Genomic DNA, 20,501 nt, shown 5'->3' with positions numbered 1-20,501 from the left:
CACCTCTAGCTCTAGATTGAGCATTCCCCTGCCTTTGGGTGAAAAGTTAACTTTTTATAGTATGGAACACTAATCAATGTATCAGTAGGGTGAACTGACTACCAGAAGTATCTTAAATAGTCCTCTCTTTTGTGAATGCCCAATAAGTACAAGCTATTAGAAGTGCTTTTAATGTACAGAAATAATTCAGTAATATCTATTTTTAATGGAGGAAGGCTTTTAAAGCATCTTTGAATTGATAAAGTGAAACAGTTTGGGAGAACAGATGAATGCTCAAGTCCCCAAGTCTCAAACTGATCTGTCCATACAGTATTCACATCTAGACTAAGCCTCTCTTTTACAGAAATGTTCAAGATTCAGTGTTAGTCAATTTCAGTTGATTTGGTTGTTGTGTTAGGGAGAAAAAGTTTGGGGGTTTTCATTTAGCTCATGTGTACGCTTGTTCTCATGTGTTTCTCAGGCTGAAGCAGGGTCAGTGTGTGTCATAATTGTTGATTATTTGCTTACTGATGCATGGTAACTCGAGCTATGGTAAGTTCTCAATTTTTGAGTAATGAAGATACACCACCTAGCATTCATGACTCCTGACAACAGTGCTGAAGAGGAAATCTGAGAAACAAGCATATTGAGATGAGTCAGTTATCAGGAAAGGAGCTAAATGGAACAAGTGAGTAACAGATGCTGTTTAGTATTTTGAGTGGAATGTAATTTTATGATTTCCTAAAAAAAAAAAAAAAAAAAAAAAAAAAAGGTTTTCCTGAAAACAGTGCACAGGTGCATATGCTTTTGTGTAGGTCTAAAATCACTAATCCTCTGTAGTAAATTACCCATTTTTCTGACTTCATATTGCTGATTCAGTGGTACTGTACTTGTACCTAAATTTCTTTGCCAAAAATAAGCAGTTTCAGTTCAAATCTTGAAGGGACAGGAGCAGATTAAACTGTGAGAGAGGCAAAGAGGCATCAAAGGAAGAGTGTAGTCAAGATTAAGCATAGATGCACAGAAAGCTGTTGCTTAGGAACAAGAGGGGGATGAAATTTAAACTGAGGTGATAGAGTCAAAAAGGCTGGAGAACTACTTTGTTCCTCGATTAAGGAAGTTCTGTAGTAACTGCTGTATACCTGGGAGTGTGGTAAGATCTTGAGGAAGAAGTAAGAAACAAAAGCAGTCAAGTATCTGCTCACTAAAACAGAAATTTCTCTTGTTTCAATAAGGATTTTAGCCTCTCTGGATTTTTTTCAGTTCAGTAAAAGTGTAGAACTGAGAAAAAAATACTCACTCACTTCTTTTTTAAAAAATACCAGCAGTTATATCTTCACATTTGATTTGGGATAGTATAACTAAATGGGCATGCATACGCTGTTTGTGTGTGCCTAAATACATCTAGACTTGTAATTTTTAAGATCTGGGGACTGGATACTGGCTCATAGGTCTTACCAAACACACTTTTTATTTGGGTATAGAGTCTGGTTCATTACAAATTGCTTTGAAAAACTGGTGAAAATACTGTCCTGCAAGTCACTTTTTTATTATTACATGTCTTTATGGAAGGTGGTAAAGTGTTCAGCCATTGGCAGATGGTTAGTGTATGGAGTAGGTGATCTATGGGCTCTTCTTAAATTGGGCATCTGTCTGTGTGGATGTTTTGTGTTTACAAAGGACAGGACTAAGTTAACCTGGTCTTTCTTCTCAGTTGGTATATAGGAATATAGGACTCGATTTTACTTCTACAAAGTAAAATATTCATGGGACTCTGTTTGGTTCATCATTGGAATGTTCTGTCTTAAGATCGTGACACATTTAGTGTGATACCTACTTATTTCTGGCATAGTAAAGGTTTATACGGTACCATAACTGAGGACCCTGACTCTGTGACTTGCAAATGAAGAGGAAATCTGAGTACAAGGAGGCTGCTCTTCCTGGTCAGTCCATCGCCCAGAATTTCCGCAAGAGCCTTTAGGAATGCTGCTCTGCCAGCCTTCTCTCCCAACTGTGAGGTCACGGTGAAACACCATACCTACGCCTTCCCGGGGAAACCAGAGCCGGGCCAGGTTTCCATTACGTTACTCTTTGCTGGTTGGAGCTGTGGGGTGTAACTGAAGCTAAATGCAGCTGTAAGGCTGTATTGCTGAAATCACATATGATGTTATTTAAAACATCTCGCTTGCCGTAACCAGGGAGGGAATGTGCATCCTATATTCTGGGAGACTTAGAGGTTGTGAACTGGCACCAACTAGGAGTTATTCCTGATTTGCTTTGATTTACAAAAAAATTAAGCATGATTTGATCTTAAGATTTTAACCTAAACTGTTGCTGTTACAGTACACGTCCTTACTGACGGAGTGATCAAGGCCTTCTGTAATTATACTTATTCCAAGGTGAACTACAAATTTTATTTATTTGTGCATCAGCAAACCCTATGTTTGATGCTACTTCTGCAACTTTGTCCCTGCAGCCATAGTTTCTACGGCTGCCAGGCTCCTGACTCCTGCTATAAAGCTTATCACAAGGACTATAAAAGTCCCGACTAGCACCTTCGCTCACCTGGGATAAAGAAAGATGGGAGGCCAAGACTTTACAACATGTTTGTGCTGACAAAGATGGGGAAAAGTAAGTAGAGATACCAATAAAAGCTGTCCTCTGACAAAAGAGGCATGGAAGGAGAAAGTCGGAGCCTTTCTGTGCAAGTGAAAGAGGCAGAACACAGAAAGAGCTGGAAATGCTGCGAGGTCGCCAAAAACGTGCCTTTGAGGGCAAATTGCCTGCTATCCAGAGTTAATACATTACACCTCATGACTTTTAACGTGAGATGCACATGTGCAGTTAAGGTTGACCAGTGATAATTTCTGGTAAAAAAGCTCTCAATCATATTAAAAGAAAGTTTATGCTTCACAGTAGCAAGAAAAATAGAGCAAGCAGTTTGCAAAAGAGAGCCCTGCCGTGTGACTGCGAGGTCCCTTTCTGACAGCGAAACAGCTGGTTTCAACAAGCAGGGCCCAGTCTGCACTTTGATTCTGTTGTGGTCAAGAAGTCCTGTGTAACCGAGACTTTGTTGTTTTGAATTTTATATAGCTGCTGGAAGCCAAGATTTGGATCCCTGTGAAATCTGTGGAAGACATTTTGCACGGGATGTTCTGGTAAAACAACAGTTTTTTGCTTTCTTCTGAAAGGGGTGGTAAGCACTGGGGAAGAAGGAAGTGGCTGGTAGGTGGAGAACTGGGTTGAACATATGTTTGAGAAGCAAATTATCTAAAAAATGTTTTCATGAGTAGACTGGGTTAAAGACGTGATAAACATTTTTGAAAATATTGTGACTTAATCTAAAGATGTCTCGCACGATCTTAATTAACTTGCTTGCCCCAAAACTGTTGTTTACTGTATATCCTTTTAAAATAACATATTATCTACTGATGAGGCATAAACTACTAGCTTGAAGCTTCCTTTGTCTTCTAGGTTTCTAGATAGAATTTGTCGTTTTAGGTTCCAAATAAACCAACTGATATGTAGTTCCTTTGACAACATAGTGTTGGCACCAGCCTCTGTGCTAAAACTTGCTGAAGTGAAGAAAAAGATTCTCATTGACCTCACTGATCCCTAGATTGCAGATAAATGGGGGGGGGGCTTCACAATTTGGCTAAAACAACTTAATAGCAAGGTTTTTCTAAAAGGGGGGGGGTACTGCGCACACTCCTCCTCCTCTTAAGGCTTATATCAGCGATCTTGTGGCAATGCAGTAAATCAGATCAGCCCCGCAGCATAACTGAAAAATGACATTTCATGGGGGACAGGTAGGATAAAAGCAAAACTAAGTGCAGGGACAAAGGTGGAGCTACCCCCTTCTAGTATTTCCACCTCTGGTGTCTTAAATCAGGCATGTGAAGAACATGATAGTTTAATCTAGTATTTTTGCTGGAGAAGAAAGCTCTTTATGATTTTTTTGGGGGGTGGGGGTGGGGGAAGGAGTAGAGGGGTAGGTTTCTTGGCACTATGACTAATGTGAGGAATAAGTCTCTAATGCCTTTTAGTGCCTGAACGACACGGGACTGGTGCGCTCAAGACAGCGCTGTCTGCTGCCCCCTTTGTCCATCGAAGGAATACTTTCAACTTCCCTGTCAAAAAAATGTTCAGGAACACATGATAAGGACTTGAAGCACCAGGGTAGCAAGGTTCAAAGGGAAGTGAGAGTTTGGAAATGTAAGCTATGGTGAAAGGATGCACTTCTGGGCTCTGCTGAGCTGTAGCTGAAACGCTTTGCTCAGGCAGTTGCTTAAGTCTGGGGAAGAGAGTGGTGGGGGAGAGGACAACACAGCAAGCTCAGTGAGAAGGCCGAGGTGAATAACTGAGAACAGGGGCAAGGGTAGGCAGAGAGTGATAGGAGTGGGGGCTTTAATGTACTGCCTGCAGATGGGCTTGAATGCATGCAGTCCACATCATGAGCTCTTCACAAAGAGGAAAATTGGCCATGCTACTGCAGAAGAGTGAGGCTAATGCTGAGAATCGGTGCTATTGCTGAGTCTTAAAAGCTGCTTTGCGGTGAGGTACGACTCTTCCCCAAGTTCAGCAATGGGTATCCATCTGTCTGAATTTTCCTTAAGCGTTCAGCTGTATGCAGTATTCTTACTTGTCATTCTGAATTGTCAGGTCAGTACGTGCTGTTAAAGCAGCTGTTTTATCCCAAGACTGTCACTATTTTAGTGGTGTTGATGGGATGAATAGTGCTGCTGCTTGTCAAAGGAGCTCTGAGTCTGGAATACTTATGTAAACTCAAAGAACTAATAATATAAATATCAGCTCTTTAAACAGGGTCAATCTGTTCTCCTTCTTAACCAGGAAAGTAAGAAAACTGAGTTGAGAGAGGGAGAATCCAATGAGACTGATTGCTTTTCTCGGTCCCAATCTGTTATTCTCTGCAAGTAGTTATTTGTGCTGTCCTCCAGATGTCTTTGAATGGCACAAACTGGAAATGGATTCTAGTTCTTTTTTCTCAAACTGGAGCTGTACCTGGACAGCTTTTTAAAAATTTCTGTTAAACACCTTCAGAAGCAAAACTGAACCTAACCCCCCCCCAACAAAACTTAATCTCCCTGTTCCTGAGTAGAAATAGAAATACTTTCAAAGCCTTCATAAACAAACATCATTAACAGAGCATGATTTCAGCCCCAACTGATTATTTTTCTTTGCGTCCCAGCTGAGGCATGGTCCAATATGCAAGAAAGTCTTTAACAAGAAGCGCAAGCCCTTCAGTTCTTTGAAACAGAGACTGCAGGGAACGGAAATTACCACTGTGAAAAAGCAGCCCCCACGAAAGGTATGGCCAAAGCTGAAGCTTATGTATTACCTTGATCCAAAGTCTTCCATTCACTAACACTATTGTTTCCTCCAGAGACAAAACCTGGATGCTGTGAGTGAGTGTCACGTATGTGCTTGACTCAGTGCTAGATTCTTTCTTTCCTCCTCTTCTCTGGTCTGCTAGTATTTCAGAATTTTTCTCAGCTCAGAAGCCAAAGTAGTAAGTACTATGACTACTATGGGCACACAAGTGTTTCTGTTCTGGAAAATGAATGTTTTCTAGAAATCTGCATGATCCAAGCTGGTCTGCTTTAAGGTCTCAGGTTAAATCTGAGAGCTCTCAGTGGCCCCAGATCTTGTACAGATGAAGCTACAGAGATTTATTGCTATTGAAATAAAAGGTTTAAAAATGTATTTAAATTTTATTTATTTAAAGAGTTGGAGGGGAAGAGGCTTAAGGTCTTACTGGGTGAAGATGATTTTCTTTGTGAGTAGTTGGAGGAGGAGGAAGTGAATACACATGTACATATGTGTGTATAATTTGACACAGAGATGCCAAATCACTGCTGATTTGGTATCCATGCAGGCTGCCATTGTAAAATTGAGAGGCAGCTGGAAAAAAAAGACAAAAGTGCACAAAGATTAAAAATAAAAGTAAGGAAAGTTTGAAAATAAAAGTAAGGAAGTGAAGAGTGAAGCAGAAGGGAAGGCATTGGTTATATTACCTTTTCTATTTCCTTTAAGAACCCTGTGCCAAGCAGTCTGCCACAACTAGACTCTTTTTGTTGGAGTCATTATTCTTTTATCCAGCTTCTGGTGATGTCAGTAGATGCCAAAGGGCTAATCAGCTTTCCTAAACCTTTCAGAAAAGCAAGTTTCTTCTGTTTGTAGAATTTTTCTTTCCTCTCTCTCGAAATGTCATATACTAGAAGAACCATCACTCTGTCCCTTGCAAGGGGGAAATATAATTTGTGTCTTCCTTTAATTCCTTTTCAGAGCCAACTGGAGAGGAAATCTAACTGGAGACAGCACCACGAGGATTTTATTAATGCTATTCAATCAGCCAAACAAGTCACAAAAGCTATGAAAGAGGGACAGCCTCTTCCTCCTCCTCCCCCACCAAGTGTTAATCCAGGTTTGTGGTCTGGTTTGTCTTACTACTGATCTTGTACCCAACTGTAGTGAACTCTCATTCACAGCAGGGCTTAAGAGTTTTGCACCTACTTGCACAACCCAGTGTGAACATTAGCTCCCTCCATCCTTTCCGTTTTTCAGATGTGTTTATTGGATTAAATTGAGTAGGAGTGCAGTAAAGAGGTGGCAGGAGGGGAGAAGAAAACTAATTGCATATTTTAAGCTTAAAGGCAGAAAGTCTTGGGTCTGGTATTCAACAGTGTTTTGGGAGGGGAGTTGGGATGCCTGTGTCCTAGCACAGATGGTACCATGGCATAACAAGGGTGAAATGTATCCCCTGGCTATTGCAAATAACTGTAGTGCACAAAGTCTTCCTCACACCCAGGTGGCAGCTGTTCCACTACCCACTTCTCACCCCAAGTGTGCAGTTAGGGGAAGTCATTTAGAATAAGACGGGTCTGTTTTTACTACTAATACTAGGTGTGGTCTCTACACTGAGCTCACTGTGTTAGAAGTTATGAATCCAAAATATACGTATGCAGTGTGTATTTCTCATATTTTATGAAACGTGGGAACAATCTTGGAAAGGGTCTCAGTGGAGTTATAAAGGCAAAGGAGGGAGGTTTCTCTCGGCTCATTTACAGAGCAAGAATTCATGACTGATACCAAAACTAGCTGTGATGACTCCAGTCTTTCCCCTCTTCTACATGACAGCAATGCAATATAAGCAACAGGACACACTTTCCTTCCTTGATTAGGGTCAAACTCCTCTCTGAATTTCTATTCTTGAATTTCTTAACTACTGTGCTGCTTTTTGTATCACTCTCTCAGCTCTAATTCAAACATAACTCTCCTGACTTTACAGTGCTGCTTTCCACCCAGAAGCCTGGCTCTGTGATGTGCCTCAGCTGGCTTGGTGCAGCTTCTTAAGCAGGATTTTGCCAATGTCCCAAGGAAATGGATTTAGTGAGAACAAATAACAATCTTAATGGCCAGTCTTCAAAAGTAGTCTTAAAATCATTGGTTTTGATTACTCAAGAGGAAAACTTGCTTTTAAATACTGCTTTTCCTGTCCATTTGTTCAAGTCTGTTTGGTGGGGGTGGGAGTTGGAGAAAGGGGGTAAGACAAAGATGATAAAATCTTCTGCCTTTATTAATGCCCAGGAACATATTTCTGAAAGCAGTTGTTTGCAGTGTTAATACCTTGAGCATATATCCTAGGATTCAGGTGCTTTTTCCGGAAGAGGTTTTTGTAATTCTCCTGAGTTTACAATTTGGGATAGTGAAGCACCAAGAACTGGTGTGATCTCACCAGAATTACCCACTGATAAGCCAGGTTTGGAACTGCGTCTGCAGTGTCAAGGTGCCGTGTTCCTCCCACCAGCCTGCGGTACCACGAGGAAGGAGGAATTCTTCCTAGCGGAGTGTGAACTGTGACACAGCCTGTTCCTTTCTTGTGATCAGACTATGTTCAGTGTCCATACTGCTTGAGAAGATTTAATGAGGCTGCAGCACAGAGGCACGTGAAGTTTTGTGAAGAACAAGCTGCTCGCCATGCCTTTGCAGCAGGCTCAAAGACCACCAGACAGGCTCCAGTAAGCAAACATATTCATGCGTGTGTTTTCTGGAAGACAGATTTTCCAGTGTTTTTTGGTCACCGAAGACCTATATTCACACATTCCAGGGAAGCTGGGAAAACCTTAAGGCAAAGTACAAACTGAATATCAAAGAGGTGTTCTCTGAAACCAGAGCCTTTTGTCAGCTATAAAAAATGACAGAATACAATAGTATGAAAAAGTTAGAGAATAATTTAGGTTCTTCTATGATTAGATTCCAGGGAAACAGTTGTAAGGAGACAGAAATCTGGGCAGTTTTTGCAGAATCTGGAGAAAGCTCCTCCTATTCATGAAGGTTCTTCAGCTGTTCCCTGAAAACTGACAGCTGATTTGCTCCTGGATGCTACACATAAGGCCAAAGGGCTGAGCTCCATGGAGAGCCAGAAAAGTGGAGCTAATCAGTAGTGTCTTAATGTAAGCTACTATTTTATTACAGCAAAAAAATTTTAAAGTAAACCATTACCTTAAGAGAGCAGAGATTTAAAAGAAAACACTGCAAATCTTGTTATGCTTTTATCTATTTTAGTAGGAGAGAGTTAACTTCCTAGTGGGAGGAGGGCACATGTTATTTCTGGCCTTTCCTGTCCTGCCTTATCAGTGATTTGGAGAGCCATCATCAGGCTCCAGAAACTCTTTGCTAGAGGTGAGCATGCATCGTGCTATCTTATTTGCTACCAGGGCAAGCAACCAGTGACTCAGAAGAAAAACCCAACCTTAACGGGTGCTGTGTTGTCATTACTTCAGAAGAGAGCACAAGAAGCTGCCAATACAAATGAACCTAGGACAGGTAAGAAGTAGCAGTTGGCTGTATTTAAATTTGTCTGATAATAAACTCTGATATGTTTGAGGTGGGGAAAGCATTTTTTAAATAGAACTTGGACTTCAAAATCCAGTTTTCTGATAGGATAATTAAGTGGCTTTTTGATGTTTTTTTAAGAAGTTGAGGCCTTGATATGAAATCCTAGACTCATTTCCCTACAATATATATTAGAAATAAGAACAGTCAAAAATTTTCCAAGTGGATGTTATTGGTATTGAAAGGCTTTACAAGTCATTATCTTGATCATATTGCACATATACACATAGGATTTCACCTAGATTCTAAGGGACATCTTGACCTGTTCAGATAGAGATTGTCAATCAGAAGTTCCCATATAAACCTAAAATATAAGCTACAGGTGGCATGCAGCTATCATTTACTCTATTGATTCAGCCTTAAAATTGATAACACAAACCACATCCCTAAAATGTGAATCCTTAAAATCCTTTAAATAGGATTCTATGTTTTCTAGCATCCATTGCTACCAATAACCGTAACCAGCATTGGTTTACATTTAAATGATGTTTTTAAAGTTATTTTCGTGGATATTTATAGTTTAACATGTGCATGATAATAACATGACTTTCTGTTACTCAGTGAATCCATATCTGTGTTGTATGTTGAATTCACTTATGTAGTAATTTTTTATGGCCAATACAATTTTTAAATAATTATTTGCAGAGGCCTCTCCTGGGACGCTGCAAAAAAACAGGAAATCATTGGGTGTATCTGCTGGAAAAAAGTCCTCAGGGGATCTCGGGTAAGGAATATTCTTTATTTCAACAGAATAACAAAAAAGGACCTCATCTGCTTCTATGTATATGCAATATCCTGTTGCTGTGTTTATGGTATCATTTTTACGGTAATTAAAAGGTAATTTTTCCCACTGAGAAGTCTGATTTAGGGTAACTTCATCTCAAGTAAGCAGTGCCCATGTTCTTGCAATAACAGCCATCTCAACAGCGTTTGGCTCTTAACAGTGCAAACCTCTCTAGCTGGCCTTGTGCCCTCCTTCTGTGGTTGTGTTGTCCAGCTGAGAAAGATGTCAGCATCCATTCAGCAATCACTATGTCGGATGACTATGTGGAGGTTTTTCCTTCTCCTTACTGTTTATCTCCCCAGACCATGGTGTTTGGTGCTTCTGCTCCTAAGACCCTGCAATTAGAGGTTTTTCTGTCTTGGCCCATGCAGAGCCATGTCAGAGCAGCAACAAGGGCCTCCAGCCCCTGCCAAAGACAATTGTAGTGCTATGCTACAAGGAATTAGCTTGGTTGATCAGCTTCTTGCACCCCTGCCAGAAGCTGACCACAGCAGAAAATGAAATCCAGGCACGGAATGTGGCCAAGACAGTTTTTCTGTAGCTGACAGGGTGTTTTGAGCCTGGAAGATGAGCTTATAGAGTGTTTTGTCCTTAGATCTTAGGAACGTGCACAAAACTTTCTGGTATAGGGAAGAGACTTTACATCCTGAGAAATCTGAGGAGGGATGAAAGCTTCAGCTTCATGCCCAGCCCCCTCACTGTCAGCAACCAAGTCACATATATCTGGGGTTGTAGTTGTAGTTTAAAGAGGTCTGGGGCAGTTTGTGCCTCAAGTAGGTCTATGAATGAGACATCCACATTAGTATCCAAAATACAGAGTAGAGTCCACAAAAACCTGTAGGGACAACAGAAATGACTTATTGCAACTTATTTCTCCTGCCCTCCTCTGGCACAGTGCAGGTTCCTTCTAATGTTCCTTTCTGCTTGTCGCATCTTGAGCATCTCCTTCCACCTCATGTCAGTTATTAGTCAAGTGCACAGGCCATTCTTCCTCTCTGTCTTCTAAATGGCTTATTAGTGACTAATAGACCAAAGTCTCAGCCAAATAGTGCCTTTAAGGTGTGAAGTTCTCTCTAGAAGTTGTGCAGGCTGTAAAATGGGATAATGCAAAGTGGCATGTGTCCAGACCATTAAGTTGCTACATAGATACGATAACCTGGTGAGGCTTGTAATGGAAAATACATATGGTTAAAGAAAATAAAAAGATCACACACCTATCTTTCGTCACTTTTAAGTTAAAGATAAGCCACAGTCAGCAGCAAATGCATATCTGGCTCAATGCACCATGCTGCAGTGTGCCAATGTGGTGACCGGAGATCCTAATGGTTTAAGGAGGGATAGACGGCATGGTATTCAGCAGTGTACTGTCATCTGCATCACTGTCCAGAACCTGGACCAGGAGAGCGAACTGCAACCCTGGATTACCTCTGCTAGGCCTAGGTGGATGAATCCTTGGGCAGAGCTCTAGGGAAGCTGTGGGAAAAGTAAATAGCTTCATAATGTCCTTCCTCCCAAGGATTGCTTCCTGATCGTCATAGTGAGGACAAATCTGCTGGGCATCCTCAGCAGAAACAGTCCCTTCTTTTCAGGAACACTACCTTTATTTTGTGGCATTTAGAGTGGTTTGAAGCTGGGGCATGCCACTGCTGGCAACAAAACCTCAGCCAGCATAGTGGAATCATTACGACCATCTGCTTCAGGGCAGCACCTCTGTAGAACTGACCTAGGTGAGCTTGAGGAGTGGGGCAATCGAGGAGAGACAGTACAAATCCAGGAGGCCAGGCTAAAAGAAGAGGAATGAAGGGGTAACAGATTGCACTTGGGCCTTTGTAACACCCTATTAAGAAGTCTTACAAACAAGGAAAGCTTCCCAGGATGTATGCAGTGCTCAGTATCTCCTGGGGGACTCATGCCAAGGGAAGCTTGTTTCACCTTTTGTCTTCACATGCAGGGCCCAAAGGGGAATATCTGATTTTCAGTGTCACCAGTTTGTCTAGAACAGAGCTGGGTTACTGCTTTCAGTACACTTTCAGTATTGACACAGCACGAGAGCATTCTGCCATGAATTGCTGCAGGCTGAGCCAATGCGTAGGAAATAAGTTGTAACCAGAGACACTGCAGATCAACACAGGCAATTTCTCCTCAGTCTAGGAATGAAGGATCTGTTTGCGGGCTGTTGGAAATTGCTGTGTTTTCTATAGCACTTGAGCTTTGCCAGGTGCTGGACGGAGTCTGGACTAGTACAAGATCAGTTTCAGCATGAACTCATTTTAGGTGAGAAAGCTGCTGCGAGAAACAATGGCTTGGAGCAGTGCAGATCTCGCTTAGGAAGATCAAATCTGAAAGGCAATAACAGAAAGGCAATAACAGTTGCCAGACTTGCCTAATTCTTGCAATTGGTATGAAAGATAGCTGAGTAAAACTAACTTTTCCATAAATTTAATTTCACTAACTTGAAGTGTTATGAATGTAACCTTTTGTAAAATGATTTCAGGGAGGGGAAAAGGTGAAGCAAATATCTGAAGACAGTCTAGAAGATCTCAGGAGAGAGTTATGTAGAATTGCCATAAAAAGTTAAATGCCAAACATTTTACAAAAGTTTTTAATTAAGATTTACATTTTTCTGAAAGATCTCAACTGTTGTCTATAACAATATTTTAAAAGTAAGCTTTTTCAGCCTTGGTTTAATCATCTTCTTAGGTAAAATGAAGTAAAATATAAATGCTGTTTCTATACCCATAAGTAAATGTCCTGTTGCTACTTACAGACTGCAAATGCACAACAGAAAATAAAGTGGCCAGTTGCCAAGGACCTGGAGAGGTTTTCCTCTGAAGCATTACTGAAGATCCAAAGAATGCAGTTCTCCAACACCTCTTCCTCTCCAAATGTCATGGCTTAATACCTTGAACATAATAGTAATTACAATAAAATGTTACCATATGCAATCATGGTAACAATAAAGTAAGCAATTTGAAGTTCCCTGTCCTACTTGTTTTTCTTTTTTTCCTCCCTAGGCTACAAGTTATTTTTTACAAAAGCTTTTAAAATCTGGTTGTGAGATTTTTCTTTTAATTATTTTATCAGTTCCTTGAATTGAATTGATTGCCTAAAAGAGAATGTTACCTGTGGTTTGGACAAAATGTAGGAAGATCCAGCATTGTGCAATTTTTTCCTAATGCTTTGCTTTGGCAGATTGAACAAGATAGTTGAGAGTTGTGGAACTTGATGTACAAACTTCATAGACTGTTCCAGTAAAAGGGGTGAATGGTAGGACTGGCTGAGTGCACCATGCACCAGCTTCAAAGAACTTCAAGTTCTGACTAATTAAAACCAATTTTCATTCTCCCCCAAGAAGTTTTAATTGCTATTAGAAAGTGATTGGTAAGACAGAAATACGGAGGAGGCACACTCCCCTTTTTCTTCTTTGGCCACTATTTATTACTGGCCTTAGACCACTCTGCATAAACTTTAATAATTGCTCTGAAGTTTGTTTTAGCCCAGCAATTCCCAATATGGCTTTTAATTAAAAATCCAAAAAGAATTTTCTTGCCTGTGAGATGTTTATAAAGGAAACAAAGATTAGAAGTAATTGGACACAGTAATAATAAATACTAGATTTTATAGAGTTTATTTGAATTCTATTTAAAATCTAGTTAATAGTGTAACTGGGTAAATAAAGACAGGATGAAAACTGAAACAAGTGTAAAACTGCTATAGCTAGACTGAATCTGGAAATATAAACCAAGCATGTATATTAAAGCAGTGCTTGTTAATCTTTTTTAAATCCAGGAAGTACAAAACACACAGGAAACACATAAGAAAAAAAACCACACATATCCCAAGCTATCCTATCACAGTTGTTTTCCTTTACCACCAAATAAACAAATACTCAAAAGTTAGTCTAAGTTATATTGTGTCTGTTCTCTCTCCTACCTACTTTTTCTGTGTGTGTGTAAAACTTCTTGGCAGTGATTCCACAGATAACTTTCCAGTGTTCTACAGCAAACTACAGGAGCACTGCTTTAAAGAATAGTACTTAAATTCTGTTAGCAGAAAATGAATCAGTATCATCAATATACAAAACTTACCATCACATTTCAGATGGGCTTTTGAAAACTCTTGAGAATTAGCAGCAATTTTTTGGTTAAGAAAATGGAGAGTCTGCACAGGAAGAATTAAAAAAAAACACAAAAGAAAAAAGAAATGGACATGTTTTCCTGTATGGAGTGGGGAACAAGCACTAGAAATAGGTATGGATATGTTTACTGGGACTTAATGCAGATTCTTTCATTCTGAGTAACATGTTAGATTCTTTACATTATTTTGCCAGGTTTACATTGCTTCTATCATTTTTTTAATGAGTACTTTTTTTTAAATGAGAGTAATTGTTCACTAAATTTTGTCCATTTTACAATATCATATGATCTTATTAATCCTATTGTTTAGCTGCAACATAGTACTTTGCTTCCACAGATTTCCAACTGCGGTTGGATAAAGGTAGGATTTTTATCTTTATGTGTTCTAAGTTAGGTAAAATATCCTGACTAAGATCTCCCAAAGGGTCACTGCTAGAAGTGGACCAGGTCTTTCTGCTCTGCAGGTCAGTGCTTAACCAGGCCAGAGACCTTCCCCAGCTTTTTCTCCCAAATCTGTGCACAGGATGTGGTGTTTGTGAGAACGCACGTCTTGGAGGACAGCAACACTTTGCAAGCAGAGAAATGTTTACTGTATTCTGCCTTACCTGAGCACAGGGCTCTGCTCCCACTCACCTTGATTTCAACCTCAAAGCTCTTGCTGGCCTCGGTGCGAGCAGAACTTGAAGCCCATTTGCTTATTGGGTCCGTGGAGTTGTGTGCGCAAGTGAAACGACCGCTGAAACTTCACCTGTTTGTCTTTACTCTTTGAGAATTTTTGCTTGTGGTTACAGCAATATGTTAGGCTTACAATACTGAACCATATAAAGAACACAAAAAAAAGTAGCATGGCAAAATGCAGTAGCAAAATTATATTAGGCAACAGTCATTGAGATAGATAGCTTGGAATTTATGCTGAGGTAGTTTAATGTGGTTAAACCATTTTGTAATGAAAACTGAATCCGGTGCGGCAAAGTAGCTGGAATCAGCAATCCGGAGAGCTGCGGTTTCCCCACCTGACAGGAGCTGCTGACCACCAGCACTTGCTAAACATTTCAGCTGAGTTTCTCAGCTGTTGTCCCACATCCCATCCTCCTTTCCCCCTGCAGGGTCTCAGGAGGGGGGAGCCCCTGCCGCTGGTGAAGCCGCTTTTCTCCTCCAGCGTGTCCCGGCACGCGGGTGCTGCCCGTGCTGCGGCATCGTCCGCGGTGCCCGCTGGCTCCCTCGCCGTCGCGGCTGCCCGACGGCGACCAGGAGAGCCCAGGAGAGCTTGCAAGAAGGTGCTGCTCGAGCTCCACGACAATTTAACGGTATAGGCAGCTGAATGTTTCTCTTGTACTTTAGCAAGTGCTCTCCTGAAGTAGCTGGAGCCTGGGCCGTAAAATGTGGCCAGACTGCAGAGAGAAAGGACTGAGGGGAAAAAACAATTTAAGGTTGGTTTTTGTTTTGTTTTGTTCAGCTTTGCTTGGTTTTTAACACAGACCATGAAACAAACCATTCACGAGCCTCAACTACTGACGGCTTCTCAATCATACTGACAAAAACTTTCCCGAACAAAAACTGTGCAAAAGTCACATGTCACGTGTGTTATATCATGGGTATCATCGCCTGAGTTCTGAGAATTTTAAAGTAAAACAATTATTTCCATAATCATGACCTTCTGAAATAACATTAATACTATGCTATTGTTCCGTTACCAGCTTTCTCTACGTTTAAAACGGCAAAAATACTGAAAAGCAAATTGGAATGGTTTGATGAGATTAAAGCAACAATATTACATATTTGGGGTTTTGCTTTTCTGTTTTACTTTTAAACATCATTATAATATGCTTTCTAAGAGTTTTAATTATTTTTTTTTTGGCTGGAATGAGACTCACACTTTAACCTGTAGTTATGTATGATTAGCATCTCTCCCTGAAGTATCTTTCTAGACATCAGAATGGCTTGAGATCCAGGTACCCAGGTCTTTCGAGAGCCCAGAACGCTGTTAGCTGGGCTGCTGTTCTGCTGAGCAGCGCAAAGGATATGGGCCTGATTCCAGCTCAATATTTGCATTTCTTTTTAACAGAACCTTTTAATTCAAAGACAAATATTTCAATAATTAGTTACATGTCTTATAGAAGCACAAACCAAAATGAGAATGTGTTTTTTTTTTTTTTTTTTTTTTTTTTTTTTTTTTTAAAAAAAAGCACATAATCTTGGTTGAAGCCAAGTGAATACAATTTGAACAGGAAGAACAATGTAGTAAATGAATATACATATGCCTTTAAAAGTCTGGATAAAAATATGATTGACTAGTAAAATGTGCATATAATATTGTTTTCAACTTTTTCACTATTCTGGAATTCATAATTTAAACAGCCACTAACTGAAAAATAATATGCAGCTATCCACTCTTCCTATTGCTGTTGCTATTACAAGAATCATTAAAAAAAAAAATCTTTTGTTTTGTCTTATGCCAAAAATCTCATTTTCATCATAAAAACCCCTCAACAGTTTATCTGAAATATATACTCTTCAACCATCTGCAGTATTACAATCTTTTCTTAATCTAAATGCTGATAAACTTATAAAAATATTCAGATCTGTCATTGTAGTTCATTAATATGAAAATAACAATCAATCATCATTACAACACTGATTATTTGAAGCTGTCCTTAAATACTCCTGTGATTAATGGCGGGGGTGGGGGGGAACACGCTTATTCCACGCTACGCCTGTACTAATGATTAGGTACTATTAACCCTCTTTGAGTTTAATGGAAAAATAGATCTCAGATCATGAGATGGTAATAGAGATTCAGGAATTATGCATGTTTTAGCTGCAACAGGCTATATTAGCAATAGCACCATACCCCCAAAATAGGAGGATTTTATTTTTATATAAATAGGAGTTAGACAAGAAAGCAAATTCTGATATTTTTTAAAAATTTTTTTTAAATAATGTAATTTACTAGGAGGTACGTTTTTTGCAGTTTCTGCTAGTTCATTTGTCAGGGGAAAGGACTGGTGACACCAATATGCTGTCATCTGGAAATACATGTGGACAACCTAAGAAAGGCAACAAACAACCCTAATGTCCTGACTTGGAAGAAACACAGGCTAACAGTAAATGTCCAAAATTTTTGAGGCAATTCCACAGAATTAAAATGACCGTGACCATTATCATTCCTGTTAACTTCAGTGACAGGTCTGAGGCAGGTTCACATCCCACGGCCTTGAACAGCACACAGGGCGAGGTGCATTGCGATGACCACCACAGCCCTCGGGCATGTGGGGTGGACACTGACCCAACAGCAGCTCAGCTCACCTGCGGGCTCCCCTGTGCAGGCCACCTTGCCAGGGCCGGCGAGCTGCCAAGGAATGCAGGCTTCAGCTGGCTATAATTAATAATCATTTCCCAGACTAAACAGAGGCCATTTTAATCAACAGAAGGTGACTAAAGGCCCCTTAGGTAGGAAGTACTATTTTTATTGAGCGTTAAATCAAGCAAGATGTTGAGCCAACACAGGTTTAAATTTAAGTAATTGCTTAAGTGCTCTACTAGAGTGAGACTGGTGTCTAATATCTCACCAGATCAGGTTCTAAAAGGAAATGATATGTTTTATTGTAACCTTTGAGACAATTCATTTCCCCTCCTGAAAACACCATGTATACTGGACATCTGTTCTTACATAATATCAGGCAGCAGTGGTAGTTTTTTCCAATCCTAGGAATAATGTAGGAGATGCACACAGCTGAAGTGTATTTCAGAAAATGAAATCTAGTTAAACATAATCACAGCAGTGATTTTGTTCATTTTTAAAAAGCAAAACAAGGAGATAATATTTCCTCTTGGAATGATTTTGATTTAAATTAAAAATTCATACAGTTCAGTAATTTAGTAAGTGCTTTACATTGAAATCTAGGTGATGTTCATAAATCATCCATCTTAACAGTTTGTTATGTGTATACATCTACAGTGATATATGGCTCACTAAAGTTGCATTTTTCTGTGATGTTTTTCACCCTCCCTCCCCGCCTTCTTTCCATTTACCCTAACCCTCTCTCGCCTCCTAAAGCGGCCATAATTCTACTGTGCCTGTTATGGATGCTTTGAATTTCTATTGAAGATGATATTTATTCTGTTCAGTTGAAATGTAAAAAACAAAAAACATGGAGAGTGTTGAGGGAAATATGTTAGTCTTACTACCGTCATATGCTAAAAACTAATGGTAGTATGAAAATAGACCTTCTCGTTTATTAATGTTCTGAGTTGATCTACCATCTTCATAATGCACTTTGAAAACATTTGGGATAGTTTTTTCATTAAAAAAAAATCTTTCCTAATAGATTTAAGTAAGAAGCATAGTCTAAAAAACCCCAAACAAACAACCTCCCCCTTACTCCCCTCAAAAGCTGATAGTTATTTGAAGTTATTTGAAGGCATGGTGAAAATGAGGCAATGTTACAGAATTTGTAGTGGATGGAAAGGAGCGAGGAACATGCTGCAGCTGGTTTATGGCCATGCCACTGGCAGCTAACGGTGGACCTTGCTGCTGGCCAAGGCCATTCAGCCTGTGTGATGGTTCTTCTGGACCAAATGCCATTGTGATGTCCCCAGTAGTGCTCTGGTTGTCGCACGATGGGAGCTGCCAGAAGCTCATTATATGAGTGAGATCCATGAAAGGCATGCTGGTAGTTTCAGCCACAATCTCTGTCTCCTTGTGCACTGGATACTTATTAGTATCACCTGTAGGCCCTGAGGATGCTTGTTCCAGATGATTGATTTTGTGAAGCAACTGAGGTTCTGATAATGGCAGGTCCTCAAGAAGATGCACGTTGTAACCTTTAACATCCACTTTGATCGGCAGATTCTTGAGGGCTCCTGCTGCAAGTGAGGTAGAACTAAGGTCATATTTATTAGGCTGATGAAGGTTCAGGTTGGCAGGAATGGTTGTTGGGCATGGTGTGGGATGGACAGCTGAAAGGCTGTCTACACAGCCCATCCTTTGTAAATAAGGAGGAGGTTCAAGAGGAAGAGCAGTTTGTAGGCTTGGCTGGGAGTGAAGATGCGAACAGTTGTATTCCTCTGGTTCTGAGCTGTTCAGAACCCCGTTCTGCGTAGAGACCCTGTCAGGAAAAGAGGACAGTATGCTGGCATCTTCCTTCAGTCTGAATGGAAGAAGCTGGTCGAGGAGACCCAGTGAGTCACCATTCTGCAACCTGCTCTTCAGCAGCTCTTGTGGATGAGTCTTCCTAGTATGGCGAGTCAAGTGGTCCTTTCGCCCAAACCGCTGGGCACAAAACTGGCATAGAAAGTCTTTGCAGCCCGTGTGAACTACCATGTGTCGCCGCACGTCTTTACGGGTATAGAAATGACGCTCACAATGGTCACATTTGTGTTTCTTTTCCTTGATATTGCCAGTTGGTTTTCCTGCATGACTCTTGAGATGTTCCAACAAAACTTCGGTACCTCCAAACTCTTGGGTGCATACCCTACAGGTAAGGTCCCCGCTGGTGGCTGCATGAAGAGCCAAGTGTCTCTTATAGCCTAGCTTGGTGTTGTATTTCTTGCCACACTCTTCACACTTGAAGGCCATCTTGTTAGGGTCATGAGTTTGAAGGTGATTCTTCAGATGGTCTTTCCTGTGAAAGGTCTTTTCACAGTAGCCACATTGGTGAGATTTCTGGGGAGAATGAGTGGCTGAGTGCCTAAGACAAAAAAAAAAAAAATTGTCTTTACAGAACTCTAGCACAGAACTGATATGCAGCTTTAAGACTTGAAAGCACTGGCACTCTTGCATATTTTCAGACTATTAGTAATAACCTAACTCTTTTGGTGAGGAGGGAGGATTGTTAGTCATCTAGCATTGAGTAAGTCAAAAATACTGCAACAAAATCTTTGAGTAGCAACTGTAATTTACGGAGACTAGTTTCCTCAAATTCTCCCAACACAGGAAAATGGAAATTGGAACTAGGGAATGAACTGTCAGTAGGACATTCCAGAGCAAAAAGTTGTTCTTGTTTTTCCCCACACACCCACCAGAAAAGGCATGCCTTCAGAGTTGTACCTGAGCAGTTTATATTTGGAAATGAAGGCTTTTGTGCATCCGTGCTGTGAACACTTGTAGGGGCGCTCCCCTTTGTGCGCATAAGTGTGGACGGTGAGCTTTTCAATGGAATCAAATATCTTCCCACAGAGTCGGCACGGGTAATTGTCTGGCTGCTTCACTTCTCTTCCCTTCAACAGTGAAGACCGGCCATTTCTCCATTTAGGTATAAACCTCACAAGAGCATCACAAGTGCTTCCTGAGCTGGCACAGCTAAGCTTTGCAGCAGAGGAACAGGAAATGGTCCCGTAGCACTGTGCAATGCTTTTGCTTAACGCTGCTCCTCTCAGCTTCCCTTTGAGTTTGCTTTTTGCTTTTACAGGTCCCAATTTATTTGGTGGTCTGAACCTGGTGGTAATGACTCGGTCTTTATTGACGCACTGGTGAGATTCCAGCAGAGCAAAAGTTGCAAAAGTGTTTCTACAGCTGGAGCATATCCAAGGGTCTGCAGTCTCTTTCTGCAATGAGAACAGAAACAGGTCTTTCTTATTAGCCATTTGAAGGAAAGGTCATATTCTTCTCACTGACCTTGCATCTTCTCCTGGGCTTTCCCAAGACCTCTGTTGTTTTCATTCATGATATTTACTTCAATGCTACC

At 40.5% G+C, this 20,501-nt stretch overlaps 1 protein-coding gene and 1 long non-coding RNA gene across 4 annotated transcripts in view; one reads left to right on the top strand and one right to left on the bottom strand.

Moving 5' to 3' along the window:
• Positions 1 to 8,814: 8,814 nt before the first annotated feature.
• On the top strand, positions 8,815 to 12,654 carry LOC134138583 (uncharacterized). The gene is made up of 3 exons (XR_009957934.1): positions 8,815 to 8,826; positions 9,541 to 9,619; positions 12,447 to 12,654. It is a non-coding gene; the product is annotated as an uncharacterized LOC134138583 (long non-coding RNA).
• Positions 12,655 to 16,126: 3,472 nt separating this feature from the next.
• Positions 16,127 to 20,501, bottom strand: part of PLAGL1 (PLAG1 like zinc finger 1) — a 49,191-nt gene continuing 44,816 nt past the window's right edge. For all 3 annotated transcript variants that reach the window (XM_062572437.1, XM_062572439.1, XM_062572438.1), the window contains 2 exons: positions 19,865 to 20,361; positions 16,127 to 19,505 (listed from right to left, as the gene is read on the bottom strand). In XM_062572437.1, the coding sequence (XP_062428421.1) occupies positions 18,227 to 19,505; positions 19,865 to 20,361 (1,776 nt within the window). In that variant the 3' untranslated portion in view covers positions 16,127 to 18,226. The remainder of the gene's footprint in view (positions 19,506 to 19,864; positions 20,362 to 20,501) is intronic.

The sequence above is a fragment of the Rhea pennata genome, chromosome 3 (genome assembly GCF_028389875.1).
Source record: "Rhea pennata isolate bPtePen1 chromosome 3, bPtePen1.pri, whole genome shotgun sequence".
In the NCBI taxonomy this organism is placed as follows: Eukaryota; Metazoa; Chordata; class Aves; order Rheiformes; family Rheidae; genus Rhea; species Rhea pennata.
The sequence above is the reverse complement of the archived record's forward strand: the minus strand, read 5'-3'. Positions and strand labels throughout refer to the sequence as shown.